The sequence below is a fragment of the Asterias rubens genome, chromosome 5 (assembly GCF_902459465.1).
Source record: "Asterias rubens chromosome 5, eAstRub1.3, whole genome shotgun sequence".
NCBI lineage: Eukaryota > Metazoa > Echinodermata > Asteroidea > Forcipulatida > Asteriidae > Asterias > Asterias rubens.
In genome coordinates this window covers 13,265,097-13,280,653 of record NC_047066.1, presented here as the reverse complement: position 1 = coordinate 13,280,653, position 15,557 = coordinate 13,265,097, and the positions used below count along the sequence as shown (strand labels likewise).

The 15,557-nt window shown below is 40.6% G+C and overlaps 1 protein-coding gene across 1 annotated transcript; it reads right to left on the bottom strand.

Moving 5' to 3' along the window:
- Positions 1-951: 951 nt before the first annotated feature.
- LOC117290727 (THO complex subunit 5 homolog A-like) lies at positions 952-13,643 on the bottom strand. Its single transcript, XM_033772264.1, has 16 exons — positions 13,218-13,643; positions 12,757-12,903; positions 11,623-11,834; positions 10,709-10,855; positions 10,130-10,244; positions 9,428-9,560; positions 7,720-7,838; positions 6,971-7,070; positions 6,289-6,397; positions 5,599-5,700; positions 5,200-5,408; positions 4,621-4,724; positions 4,102-4,189; positions 3,663-3,778; positions 2,570-2,760; positions 952-1,954 (listed from the first exon to the last, which is right to left on the bottom strand). Exons 1-16 carry the CDS (start codon positions 13,341-13,343, stop codon positions 1,891-1,893), a joined length of 2,082 nt encoding a protein of 693 aa, XP_033628155.1. The 5' UTR covers positions 13,344-13,643; the 3' UTR covers positions 952-1,890.
- Positions 13,644-15,557: the final 1,914 nt, after the last annotated feature.

Sequence of the window (15,557 nt, the reverse complement as noted above, 5' to 3'; positions counted from 1 at the left end):
TTGGTTGCTGTGGGTGTAGTACTTTGGTTGCTGTGGGTATAGTACGTTGGTTGCTGTCCGTATAGTACTTTGGTTGCTGTGGGTGAAGTACTTTGGTTGCTGTAGGTAAAGTATTTTGGTTGCTGTGGGTGTAGTACTTTGGTTGCTGTCGGTATAGTACGTTGGTTGCTGTCGGTATAGTACTTTGGTTGCTGTGGGTGTAGTACTTTAGTTGCTGTGGGTGTGGTAGTTTGGTTGCTGTTGGTGTAGTACTTTGGTTGCTGTGGGTGTAGTACTTTGGTTGCTGTCAGTATAGTAGTGTGGTTGCTGTAGGTGTAGATCTTTGGTTGCTGTTGGTATAGTACTTTGGTTGCTGTCGGTATAGTACTTTGGTTGCTGTCAGTATAGTACTTTGGTTGCTGTGGGTGTAGTACTTTGGTTGCTGTGGGTGTAGTACTTTGGTTGCTGTTGGTATAGTACTTTGGTTGCTGTGGGTGTAGTACTTTGGTTGCTGTCGGTATAGTAAACTAGTTGCCAACAGGTGTAGTTCATCAACTTCCAGATTGCCTGTCTGATAGAAATAACCTTGACTTGCTCTAAACCAATCAGCTTTCCTTCTTTTTATCCTTGGGGGGGGGGGGGGGGGGCCAGTATCATGCCTAGATAGTGGTACTGTTTGAATTTTTTTACAGTTTGCAGTACCTATCGACCCAAGAAATGCCCTACATGTATAAACGTGTAAAATGTATTGCACTTGAAGCGCAGCCTTGCACTTTTTGATTCATCCTTCATTATTTGAGTTTTGCATTTTTTACAAGTCGCAATAAAAAAATCTAGAAACAATAACTACAGTCGGGGCAGACACAAGTTCCAAGTGAACTTACAAAACTTTATTTTTGTCAGAACTTGAACTTTACACATGTCACTTTCATTGAAATGAATGCAATTATAAAAAAAAAAATCAAGATCAAGTTCAGGGTGATAAAAATGAATGGAAATTTATTCAACAACTAATTTAACATACATACACAAGGTACTGGGGTTTTTGTGTGTTGTACTGCAAATTTGCTCCGGGCTGGTTCCCACAAATTGTTTCCTGTAACTGTTACAGCCATTTCAAACCTGCTGTCCGAAAACATTTGTTTAATAAACTTTTTAAGTTTCTTTACCAACTGCATATTTCACTACTACACTGTATCCCTACAGAATTGAAAGAATTTACTAAAAGCTTTCATCAAATCTGATTGCTTTTAAAATAAGAACCCCTACATATCCCCATACTGTGTTCTACTTTTGTTTTCCTTGTGAACATGTAAATGTGTTTCTTAAAATAAATTGTTTTCCCGACCTACCAAACCTCATTTCCCCCAGCATGTTACAAGAAACAAAAACACTTTTTTTGTTTGACCTTACTTGCTAACTTTAAATTATAAAAATGTTCAAGTTCCCATACAGTGAGTCTAATTGTTTGTTGTTTTGAAAACACTTTCTTAACATAGTGTTAGCCAGAGGTATGTCTGGGTGTCTTTTTAGACACCCTGTATCTGTCATTTACATGTAAATGTATTGTAAGTTAACAATTTTGACACCCAGTGTTTTAATTTTCAGCAAATTTTGACATTTTTTTACCAAATCCTGACTTTACCTTGTTTCCTAATGCAGTCATAAACATTTATTCTTAAACGGTAAATAAATTGGAGTGGAACTCTGCATATTTAAACCCCCTAAATTAACCAAATTTTGAACACCAGTTTTTATTTTTTAAAGTAACTAGTCATATAGCTATGCCAATCATGCTTAGGGGCACAGTGTCATCAGCATCCACAGGTTAGGATATTGGGTTGCTATTGGAGCGTTACATGTAGATTCAAGGGTCCACAACAACCATATCTAATGTAATGAGGGGTAGAACTAGCGCTGAGTGAAGTAACGATACTGAGCACTGTACTTGTATGGTTTGGAACGTCCACGGCCCCTGTTGAGAAAAAAAAAAAAAGGTGAAAGGATTCTTAAAGAAAGAAGGCATTGCAAGGACAAAGACGCTTTAACTAGAGCAGACTGGGCCAAATGTTGAGACCAATAATATCTCACTCCATAGCAGTAGGAAAAGTCCCCTTGATCCAGTAGACATAAGTTCTTATCAGAGCTACAAAAACTTTCCTAATCTACTTCGCTCAAGTAGACAAATAGCTGGACAGTTCTTACAGGGACAGTTTACACAGCAAAGTTAAACAAGCAAAAGGACATTTCTATCTGAGATGTTAACTTTAGAGATTTGTTGAATGTAGAACTTTTTAAAAATGGCTCTAGGCCTGAGTTACCTCCTCAAACTGGACCCGGGTTTCCCCCTTAACCTAAACCCAGATCCTCCCAGATGTTACAATTCAGGAGGTTTTTTAGAGACTCTGTATATCACCAGGATGACAAAACTACAGGTTTTGACACAATGTGGATTATTTCTCTCTCCCTTTGGTGACTGCTTCACTTCTTTCAAGATAATGTGATGTCTCAAGGAAGTTTTGAGAAAAGAATCATGAAGTCAGGAAAAATCCTTGGAAATCTCATGTCTGTAATTTGTTAATGGTAATACCTGGCCAGTCGGATGAACATCTTCTCTCGAGCGAACTCTGATGGTCCCTCCGCCCCCTCCCCTTCACCCTTCGTCTCGAGGAACACGTCAAAGCACATGAGTAGACGCTGAAGCTGATTGGACAGCAGATAGTCATGTGACTTGGCTGTAAAGAGCTCATCATAGTAGAGGTTTACCTCTGCCTCCATGTCCTGTAGGATTAAAAAGTCAATTTGAAATAAGTTCACTTGGTTTCCAGTTGTTGTGATTTTGTCTTCTATCTGTGAAGTTTCAGTTTCTTTTGAGTGTAAAAACTTTGAGTCGCTCAAACTCAAGTGTTGTCTTGCAGGTTTTGATTTCTTCATGATTTGTAAGTTGTTAAACCCCAACAGTCCAAAACTCAATTCAATTCAACAAACTTTCTTCATCCTTAATAAGCAATTACACTAGTAGTTTAGAGGTCAGGAGAGTCTTAAGCCATTATGGAGGTTGTATGACTTTGTAGGATGTCGGGATGTAAAGGAGCGGACGTACCAGTCTTACCCACTTCAAAACTCTTGGGTTTTGAATTACTGAGTGATTATTTTGGAAGTTGGGAAGGTCTGTACCTCAAGACTTAAACATTCAACTCAATGTTTTATTTGACGATGTTGGATTGAGGAGACTACACTAGCTATTAACTGATCATGCTTTACATGGGATCAGGTATCCCACAACAATTCAGGTATTGAGTTACCGAAAGGTGTTGGGATTTGTTAGAGTTGAGGAAGGAGCCTTGTTAAGCCCTTAATTTATTGGAGTCAGTTTGGCACAGGGGTGCCTTGTTGCGCCTTCCACCTCTGGGGACCCTGGTTCAAATCCTACCGGGGGGCACTATGTGGATTTGGTTTTCCAGTCCCTACTTGACTGCGTGGGCTTTCCTTGGAATAATTCTCTAGGGTTTTTCCCCCAACATCTAAAACTGAAATGTCTCCATTATCTTTTCACCTTGTCCAAACTGAAAAGGCTTTGACAAGTATTATCATAGACAGATAGATAGATAGACAGCTAGATAGATTGATAGATCTGTGTGACAGTTTATGACTGAGAGTTCTATGTTTGGTTTCCCGCTTACCCTGATGTTATTGTCATTACTGCTGTTGTGGTCACCAGTCTGGGATACCCCAACGACGATGTGTGGTGGGCAACGTGGGTAGTCGACATTCAACAAGACGGCAGCACTGAGGGTGGCTGTGGGAACAAGTAACGGAAGGTGTGAATAATTCAAACTACAATAATAATACACATTGCGCTTTATCACATCCGTCAGGAATCTTAAAGCGCTCAGTTTTTATTTGTGAATGTATGCCGAGCTATGTTTGAATTATTGAGACCACTTTCCTTCATGTATATCAACATGCAAGGATTTACAAGAGGATGTTGGTAGCTTGGTGAAATTGGGGTAGTTTGGTGGAACTCGGTTAGGTTGGTGAAATTAGGGTAGCTCGGTGAAATTGGGGTATTTAGGTGGAATTGAGGTAGCTCGGTGAAACCTGACTTTGTGTGAGACTTACCAGATCCTCTTGTACACGTTGCTAGAAAGAAATACTGATACTGCTCCACAAGGTCCAAAGCAGGTGATCCAATTACAAAAGACAATGCCTGATACAAAAAAAAGAACAAATAATCAATCACAAAGGAACCTGACAGGGTAGTTTTAAGGAGTAGCTATAAATAGTAAACTTGCGGGTACAACCATGTGTGTAAAACCTCTTTTGGGAGGGGTGTTCGGTGTTGGCTCCGAGAAGAACCGTTTTGTTCCTGACGTTTCGAACAGTATACACTGCTTGACCTCAGGAGAATGGGTAACTTTGATTCAATATTTTGGTCAGCAATGAAAATTGACTAGAGCCATTTGAACCTCCAACCTCTACACTCAGCTATCTAGCCCTATTCCCAAAATGGACAACCTCCCACTTAAGGAGACAGTCACTTTTTGCACACTTGACAATTTGTTTATTATTATTATCATATATTTCTTGTGATGAAACCAAGGATGCCTGATAAGGAGGGTTAGTTTAAGTTCTCTTTACCTTGTACTCTTCCATTGTGATGGTCTTCCATGAGGACAGTCTAGAGGCCACCTTGGCCGGGAACAGATTCATGGACTGGGCTTGTATGGGTACTGTGTTACGCTCTGTCATAAAAATCAATCAGATTTTATTTTGTTAGTGAGTCCGGACACAGACCTTTTAAGACGGACAACATCAAGATGTTAACCCTTTCAATAGTATTATCTGCAAGCTGTTGTATGGTCGGTGATGCATGGGAGTTGCAGGCCTTGAAATAAGCCACAGGATCCAGACTAATTGTCGTGTTGCCCCGTGCTTTTGCTGCTTTGCAAAACTCCAGTACAAATTTACATTTTCCTCATAGAAGTGCCCCTGACCAGAGCGAAGTTGTTGTGCCCCTTCAAGAACGAAGTCCAAGGCCTTGAGTTGGCTGCTGACTGGATGTGTGTGCATTGGAGTGTCTCAGTGTTGTGGTGAAATGTAATTGAGGTTGGGTTATAAGTTTGTTGTAACAGTTACATGGATTTGCGTGCTATCTAGCCAAGGTACGATTCAAAATCAACCAAAGTGAACTTAGCGTTTTAAGTCATCTGTACTCACCGAGAGATGCCAGCTGCCTGGTCAGAGCCAGTCTAGCTCGTGTACGAGACCTCAGTGCTTTCAGTGTGGACTCCATGTGACTGGTGCTGATGGAGGTCTTTGCATTGGGCTCCTGACAGTCCTGGGGTAGGAAGTCCAGTCCAGAGAGCCACTGGGCCCAACGGTACGGGTAGCCAGTTTTCTTGATGTAGGCACTCATAGCATCCATGCTGTCAGGAGAGAGTTGTGAAATATACAGGAATTGATTATAGATTTATCAGCTATTGATCATCAGTTATTTGCATTAAGTATGCGGCGACAGGCTCGCCCGTTTGATTCGCTGATATCAAAATTTATCCGCTGTGTGCAACACTAGACCTCGAGTCTGGTAACACTAGACTGTCGGGCCACCCCACTTACCCAAGTTTGCTGAACTGGTATGCATTGGTTGTGTTGGGTGACTCCATACCAGTGTCATCTGGGTATAGACAGCTCAGCAGATGACTTGGAGATAGAAGATCACTGAAAGGAAAGAAAAACAGATGTAGTTTTCCCAAAGCACTTTTCGCTACTTTTACTATGAGGGATCGCCCACTTCAACTTGAGAGCTTTACTCAACTAATTTGGGCTATCAACCTAAATCAACTGCTACCAGGAGCTCAGTGCCACCTATTCCTAAGGCTGAAACAGGGTTACCCCCTTCAAAGTCTGTAAGGATGTAGGCATGGGTAACATGGAGCATGGCTCCACTAGGAGCATGGCTGGTAGAACAGAATGCACCTCCTTCCCAATGTTATACAAAGCAATTATTGTTAAGTGCTTTGCTCAAGGGCACAAGTGCCATGACCGGATATCAAACCCAAACTCTGTTGCTGACAACACCAGAACTTGGGTCCGATGAAATAGATCGCTCGGCCATGACAAGCTACAAACAGTTAATGCTGTGCAAATTGTGGTCTGGGTGAAATCATCAGTAAGCAGCCACTAGGGGGCGCTGTTTAGAACACCTAGTTTTATTTGTCATCTTTTGTGATAACCTTCCTAATAAAGCAATGTTTTCACACTAACATGTCAATATGATTCAATACAAATAATAGTCCTTGGCTTTACCTAGCACAAGCCGACGTCTGGGCCGAGGGCGACAATTTTAACTCCACTCCTACGGTCACGACGTGGAGTGACATCAAGTAGGAGAAAGTTAAGGTCAATACAGAGCCATCTACAGAAAACAAACAAAATAGTTTCATTAATTGTCTAGTACCTGGACTTCTGAAACATTCATGCCTTGATCCTGGTTAACGTGAGCAGTAATCTGCAATTCATTGGGTGTAATGCTTTGCTTATTCTCTGGGCGAGACAGATTGTATTGTACGTCCCACAAACACATGTTCACAGCAATGGCGACCTTCTGCTTGTTTCACGGCAAACTTATTGGTATTTTTACACACCTAATATTGTGATTTTAAAAGATTTACAACAGGTTTCAGGTATATTAGAAGTTAAGGTTTGAGGCACAGAAGTTATTTGTTGGTATTAGAGTCATTTGTTTTCATTTCCAAAGGTATGTTGTAACTATTTCCAATCACTTTTGTAGCCTAGTTTTCCTTTGAGACAACAGTAGATTATTTTGAGAATTTTTGTGTGCGCAACTTTTCAAGTAAAACAATTAATGTTCGCTTCACATGCAAACAATTGATTTCAATTTGTTGATCTCTTTTATGTTGCCAACCTCAAAGCTTGAATTTGGTATAACGCAAATGCAACAACTTTAAAAATCATTCAAAAGTTTCACCTTTGCACTTCAGGGTCATGATGACCTGCAGTGGATGTTTACTCAACAGCTTTTCCCGTCTCTCCTCCATTTTGTTGCCGATGGTTTTCCTCCTTCGCTTCTGTGCACAAATTCAAAATGAAACTGTAACTCTACATGAAAACTTCATTTGCGAAGTTCCCTTGAAGCTAATTATCTCTTCTTTTTCTCCTCACGTTCTCATTTTCCCTTGTCCCAAAATACCATATCTCCTCATTTACCGTTTGGCAGATGGAGATTCCTTGTAGCTCCTTCTTGCACCAAAATTATCTCCTCTTTTTCTCCTCACGTTCTCAATATCCCTTGTCCCAAAATACCATATCTCCTCATTTACCGTTTGGCAGATGGAGATTCCTTGTAGCTCCTTCTTGCACCAAAATGATCTCCTCTTTTTCTCCTCACGTTCTCATTATCCTTTGTCCCAAAATACCGTATCTCCTCATTTACCGTTTGGCCTCACCAATTGTATCCACCTGTACCCATTTCCCCTGTACAAACATTGTCCCCCATACACCCGTTGTCCCAGGACTTGAATTTGATTCTTGAAGGGGCACAACAATTTTCCTCTGGCAAGAGGCACTTCTTTGAGCAAAAGAAAAAACATATTGTAAATTTGCAACGGGCACCACATTTTGAGGCCTATTGTCTAATTGTCTATGATCTAATATACCCATTATCCTCATATACCCATTATCCTAATGTACCCATTGTCTCCTTATACCCATTGTTACCGATTGAGTGAGGGTCTCCTCATTATCCGAATCACTGTCTTCCTCAAGAACTGGTGAGATTGACCCGGCAGACGTTACAGCGTCTTGATCTCCGGCAATCTTCAACGACATCGAGGAATCTGCGAACCGATGTAAAAACACAGATTAGAAAAGAAATACCCCAGGGCTAGAATCTTTTTTTAGGCTGGGATAATACCGAACTACAGTGTGCAGTTTGTATCCATTGGAATTAAAAATGCATTCTTGCATAAGAGAGGTTTGCTGTTGTCTGATTGGCATCCATATCACTTCCGATAAAACTTCCAAGGGTCGTACAATTTCTATGGTCACAAAGCTTCCATAGTCACACAGCTTCCATGGCTGCCAAACCTTCATGGCAATGCAACTTCCATGATCATAGAACTTCCGTGGATTGTGAAACTTCTAGTCCCACAACTTCCATGTCAACAGATCTTCTATGATCATACAATTTTCTTTTGTTATTTATACAACTTCCATGGTCATACAACTTGAAGGGCCCAAAGCTTCCTTAGTACTACAACTTCCATGGTCATACAACTTGGAGGGCAAAAAGCTTCCTTAGTACTACAACTTCCATGGTCATACAACTTGAAGGGCCCAAAGCTTCCTTAGTACTACAACTTCAATGGTCATACAACTTGAAGGGCCCAAAGCTTCCTTAGTACTACAACTTCCATGGTCATACAACTTGAAGGGCCCAAAGCTTCCTTAGTACTACAACTTCCATGGTCATACAACTTGAAGGGCCCAAAGCTTCCTTAGTACTACAACTTCCATGGTCATACAACTTGAAAGCCCAAAGCTTCCTTAGTACTACAACTTCCATGGTCATACAACTTGAAGGGCCCAAAGCTTCCTTAGTACTACAACTTCCATGGTCATACAACTTGAAGGGCCCAAAGCTTCCTTAGTACTACAACTTCAATGGTCATACAACTTGGAGGGCCCAAAGCTTCTTTGGTACTACAACTTCCATGGGTATGCAATTTCCATACTTCATCAATGCCCCAAAGCTTCTTTGGTACTACAACTTCCATGGGTATGCAATTTCCATACTTCATCAATGCCCCAAAGCTTCTTTGGTACTACAACTTCCATGGGTATGCAATTTCCATTCTTCATCAATGCCCCAAAGCTTCTTTGGTACTACAACTTTCATGGGTATGCAATTTCCATACTTCATCAATGCCCCAAAGCTTCTTTGGTACTACAACTTCCATGGCTATGCAATTTCCATACTTCATCAATGCCCCAAAGCTTCTTTGGTACTACAACTTCCATGGGTATGCAATTTCCATAATTCATCAATGCCCCAAAGCTTCTTTGGTACTACAACTGCCATGGCTATGCAATTTCCATACTTCATCAATGCCCTAAAGCTTCTTTGGTACTACAACTTCCATGGGTATGCAATTTCCATACTTCATCAATGCCCCAAAGCTTCTTTGGTACTACAACTTCCATGGCTATGCAATTTCCATACTTCATCAATGCCCCAAAGCTTCTTTGGTACTACAACTTCCATGGGTATGCAATTTCCATACTTCATCAATGCCCCAAAGCTTCTTTGGTACTACAAGCTCCGTGATTATGCAACTTCTATGGTCATACAACATCAACGGTCATACAACATCAATGGTCCTAAGATTTCCTGGTACTACAACTTCCATGGCATATGCATGTATACCTCTTGCTTCCTGATAAGCGCTGGCTTGTACGAACAAGATGTAGAGTGGTCGTGGTAGAAGCTTGGCGGTCTGGTGTTGAGCTTTGATCTCATGTATCGGCATTGACAGGTACTCTTGTACAGGGATTGTAGCCTGTAAGGATAAAACACAGAACAATCCCAGTTGTCTAAAAGTTCATCAAGAAAAGTAGATTAGCATGATTATAGAGACTTGGTTCTTAGACAAGAGATCTGTTTGGCTGTCACTATGTTTGTTAAGTTTCCAAGTCGATTGAGTGGCCACTGTAAAGTTATTTGTAGGCTTCTACAAATTTTGTTTGTGTCCATTTTATGAACAACACTTTGAAAACCAACGATGTAGCAGTTGTGTCAATGGTATTTATATATCAATTAAAAATCACCGTGTCAATGGTGGACTAGAAGTGCTCAAGTTTGTTCATTTGTAATACAAAGTGTACCCATGATTGTGTCTGTGCTCAGCAGCAAGTTTGGGTTGTCATGGTTGTTTAATATTAACCATTAATTGTCCTACTCAATAGTGTAGGTACATTGTGCCAGCCGTAAAACTGTACAAGTGACACTAAAGGTATTTGCTATGGTTTAGCATAGTTAACTTTATACTTGATAAGTGTTGGCTTTGTAAAGGGCCTAGGAGAGACAGTTTTGCGGCTAGGAGTAAGCTCACTCAATAGGTTCCCCTACCTTTAAGATGCTAGCTAGCTGCGGTTGCAGACTGTCCAGGTACTCCTCCTTAGAATTGATCTCCTTAGCCAGGATGTCCGTATTGCTCTGGCACTCCTTGTACTTCTCAGCAAGCCTGCATTGAAGATGCATTTCAAGAACCATTTTAAAAAGCCACAAACTATGGAGCACCTCCTAAAATACCCCCTACTGGAGCAAGAATGCAAATCTGAGGACCTTGCAAAGTACAATGATATTGCTAGGAGCTGTGTCCAGTTCTGGCTGAAACACAATATCTAGTGTGTGGGCACGATAAGAAGAAGAAGCATGAAGGATATTTCAGAAGGGGGAAGGTATCCTTTCTCCTGCTTGGAAGTGGGATGCTAATCTATAGCAGGCCTCCCGCGCTTCAAACTGTCTACATTGATTGCCACACAATCAAATTATCAAGTTAATCTTTAAAGGAATGATACCTTTAGTAGTGGGTCAAGTTTTTGTCCATGACATGAATCCCTTCTCACTGTGAATGAAGATATTGTATGTATATAAGTTTCAGCTTCATTAGTCGTCAAGTTTTTGAGGTAAAACTATAAAACTGACCTCTTACGCTGCTCGAGTTCCCAGTCCAGCCTAGCTAGTCGTTGCTTATGCAGATTTTTCTTGGTGGATTTGGGGTTTGTGATCTCCATCGGGGCCTCACTGTAGAAGGTTTCCAGGTCAACGAGTTCGATGTCTTCATCTTTAGATCTGCAGGAATAAAGGGGACATATTTATAGTTTCTTTTCGAGGCCCTGGTCATGGCTTTGATGCCCCTCAGAAGAATTCCCACAGACTTGGAGCATAATCTTGTTGTGTTTAGCTACTTTTTGTGCTCTAAGCTGCTCTATGAAATTGGGCCCAGATCACCGAAAATCCCTGTATGTTTATAAAGTTTTGAAACGTTTCTTTTAAGTCAAAGTTTTGAAATAAATGTTGGTGTCACAGAGTGAAATAAAAGTAGCGGAATTACTCCAGATATTATGGTAAAAGAGTAACATAATTTAGTTTGTGAATATACTCGTTTCTTATATAGCGCTTTATTTCGTCCCTAAGGGGTGCACCAAAGCGCAAAGTATTTTTCCTGCAAGGTATGTGGAGCTACCAGTTGAAGTATGAAACCTATTCCTTCAAAGCACTGTGTAATGGTTTAAAAGGTGCTGTGACACAATATGCAGGCAATCAAACAAGGAACACCGGGGCGAACCTCTTCTCTTTTAAATAAGTGTACCGGGTTCTTTTACGTGCGTTACACAACACACAAGACCAATGGCTTTACGCCTCATCGGAAGGATGAAGCAATGATTCAAGTGTCTTGCTTAAGGACACAAGTGTCACGGCTGGGATTCGAAACCCACACTCTGCTGAACACTGAACAGAAACACCAAAGTTGTAATTCGGTGCTCTTAATCGCTCAGCCACGACACTTCCATGCTCTCTTGAGAAAACCCCCCAACAAATAATCGCCACTGTCATACTTGAATTCCCGACACTTCTTGATCTCCTTCTGTAGGTGCATGACTTCGTACAGTAGATTCTGCAGCTGTAGGTGCAAGCTGTCTACTCGCTGCTTGCCCAACATCGTCTTCTCCCGGGCGCCCTTGCAGCGCAGATGCGAGAGGCGGTTTAGCTTTTTCAGTGACACAAAATGCAAGGATGCTGCCATGCGCTTCTTGGCAATGAAAGATTCCTTTGAATAAAGAACAAATAATCATATATAAGTGGTTGCTGATGAAATTAATATTATTATCTTGTCTCGGGCCTGTATGCTTTGTTTTTTTAAGGGGGCAGGGGCACCAAGGCATTTTCTACTGGAGCATTTCAAGGGCACTGAGGCAATGACCATAGGGCATGGAGGCAATCGCCTTTGTTGCCTCCGTATCAGGCCTGTGAATATCTGAAGTTCAAAACTTTATTGTGTTGTTAAACGTTGCATCTCAATTGTCTTTACAGTATTTTTACAAATTTCAAACTCACAAACTTTTCAGTGAACTTTCACCACATCACTAGTTTCATCAGACTGTGTTATGTTTGCAGCATCTGAATTGATTTTTTCACAGGTTCGGTCAACACAAGTCTGTGAATAGTGTAAATAAAGCATCATCCACTTGTAATTTTGCAAATGTTAAATCCGAACATCCTCAAATGCTTAGATAAACTTAACCACACTTAACCACATTAAAGTTAGTATTACGCACATGCTCCGCGCCTTTGGAACTGTTTCTCTCATCAAATTCGTTCCGCGGAGTCACTTGCAGTTTTCAAGTAACATCTCAAAACTTTCCTGTTCAATGACTGATTGCTTTGACTGTTTTTCCATTATCAGTGCCATTATTTATTTATTTGCTTATTGTATAGCTTCTTGTAAAGCCCTGTGGTACCTTGTGTAAGAGCGCTATATCAATGTCTCTTATTATACTTTTTATTATTAAACAAGCATAACTGTTGGATAAATATCAGGTAGTTGAAAAACAGTAGTCGCGACCCGACCATGCAATCTATAGTCTAGTTGCGATAACGTAACCCTCCTCCCGCCGTCGGGAGGAGAGTTAGGTTATTGCAACTATCTATAGTCGCGATGATGACACTAGTCGCCCAGGCTCAGTAACCACCTTGTTCTCAGTATTTCCAGCTTTGGCTGCTTGGATGTCATCCATGATCTGACGTAGGCTGGTACACTCACTGCGGTGGAGTTCCAAGTCCTTCTGTGCATCTCGTTTCTCTACTTCTTTCTCCTCGCTATACACACCAGAAAGATCCTATAAAATAGCAACAATTTATGTCAAAATTATGATTATTATAGGCCTACATATTGAACTTGAACATTTTTTTTGACTGGTAACTTAATTATAGTACACTATGTAAAGTAGTGTTGTTGGGAAAGGAGGAAAAATTAGAATGGGCTTGTACTTTTTGTCCTTTTAAAAATTTAATTTAAATTAAATTATAATGCACTCTGGGAATGGGCCCAGGTGTCGGAAATAAGTAACTATCTGTACGTTACATTACATTTTTATCGTTGCAATCAATGCACAATCAACTCGCTAAACTGCTAAATAGTAAAAATACAAACCTGTGATAACGAGTTAGAATCTTGCGATCGCTTCAACTTCTTGAGCTCCTTCGGTGGCGACATCTTGAAAGTCTCCCCATCTGTTTTGCTAGTGATTCTCCGTTTCTTTATGGTAACAGTTGACATTTTACAACATCTAAAGTTCCAAACCTTTTTGCAAGTCCAATGAATGTCCAATGAACTGATGAACTAGCTTCGAAGTCAAAACGCTGGCCGCTTACACAGACAGTGCAAATTTGGAAGCTCATACATACACTAACGGGCTGATTAAAAAGCTATTCACCAATCTCCTTTCCTTTTGTATACAAGTTCTTCATCAATTGAGTGAAATAATCCGTCAAGTGATTCCAATAATTGTTGTAAACTGAAATTTTAAGATGAGGAGATCATTTTCTTGTTACGCACGGAACGTAGTGAATTTAACAAAATAAAAAACTGCACACTTGGTGGCGCTATACATACGGCTCTGTTTTAGAGCCATAGCCGTTTGGAGCCCCCCCCCCACCCCTCCAAAAAAAGGGTTTCGTCAGTGGTAAACAAACACAAAAATGTGCCAAATTGTGACCTATTATTGTTCTTGACATCCAACTTGATGTATTTTGGATGGGATTGGGCACCCACAAATTGGTGAGAGGCAAGGAAATTCATGGAGGTACAACTGAGTCAGGGAGATCTCGGCATACTTGGGTGGGTGGGGGCGCCGTGTGCGTCTTATCAGCCCCCCCCCCCCATATCACCAAATTACGGGACAGCTCAGCTCCTCCTTTCGTACTTTAACAATTTTCTGGCTTTATCGTTATTATTTTTTTCATAAATTTGAATAAAATATCATTGACCAAATTCAAAGGGAGAACTATGGATTATTAGTGAGTAATTTAGCCACCGTAATTACCGCACCATCCAGACCATAATTAAACAGCTACTAAAAAAAACTTGCACTCACCCCAAAGTAAATGTACCCTTTTGCATAACAGACAACATTTTATTCCATAATCTGATAAACCGTACCTCTCGAGGCACACTTCATTTTGGAGGAAGCTATAAATCGGTCCACTATACCTATTTAGCCGCTCGAATACACGCCATTTTCTACACACTACGTTACCGTATACCACAGAGACCACCTTTGACGTACACTTCATGGAACAAAAAACACAGAATTTTATTCCATAATCTGATAGCTCAGACTTTATATTATTTGGGGAAGCTAATTCGGTCCAAATTAGTGTTAAATTAGCCCTTGGAATACACGCCTTTTTTTACCATACGTGTTACTTCAGAGGGAGCCGTTTCTCGCGAATGCAGTGTAACATCTCTTCCTTGCTCATCCAAGTAAGTTTTTGTGATAAGAAATATTTTGAGTAATATTACCAATTTACTGCTATGTCAGATTTTTTGCCGATTTGACTCAAAAATGTTGATTTAAAATTCAATAGGTGTTTTGATGGGGGTCGAGAAAGTTACAAGCTTTCATTGAAGCCATTGCTCGAAAAAGTCCGCCAATTATAGTAGCAGTGAAATAAAGTGCTCAAAATTAGTTTTTGTCGGGATCCCGACAATATATCACGTGACCAATTCTTATGTGTTTTATAAGAAACGTTTCAAATTTTTGTCATGGTTCCTGACCATTAAAAGTAAAAGTTAAACTTTTTTGGTTAGAGCGGGTGATACTCTTTGAAATACCATTCACTCAAAAAAATCTATTTTTTAATGTGTGGGGCCAAAAATCTGACATAACATCTTTAACAGGTTTATGAACTAAGTTACCACTCCATGAAATTAACCCCGCCCCGGACTTAAGTTACATACTGCGTCCCCAGAGCTCGCCAATCATAAGAGAAAGTAAAACCCCGCGAAGTTTCCATTGATTGCTACTACTACGAGATCGCAGTGATTAAAGACCAGCGCTTTTAAGATCCAGTTTCTTTGTTATTTGGGTGTGGGGCTTGCATGCTCCCTTGGCTAACTTGAATGTGAATAAACCCGTTGTGAAAGTGTTACAATAGTTCTTCTCTAAGTAAGCGTGTGATTGAGTGGAAATTGCCGTCACTGAAAATAAACACTGCATGGTCGAGTGGACTCGTTGCTACGCCATGGTTGGGAGTGCTTGTGTGGATCCCAAGTTATCTGTGGGGACGGTATCATGTTACTGTAAAATGGCTGCAGTTAGTCAACAGTGATTTGCCTTACTTTCATTTGCACTTTGTGGTGTGCTTTGTGAGTACTCTTTTTTCTTCGATAATAGGTGTATTTCATCTTTTTTCCTCAGGACTCCTAGAACTATTATTACAATATCAAATGAATTTCTGCTAGTGCACCACTTCTATTGCTACGAACCGT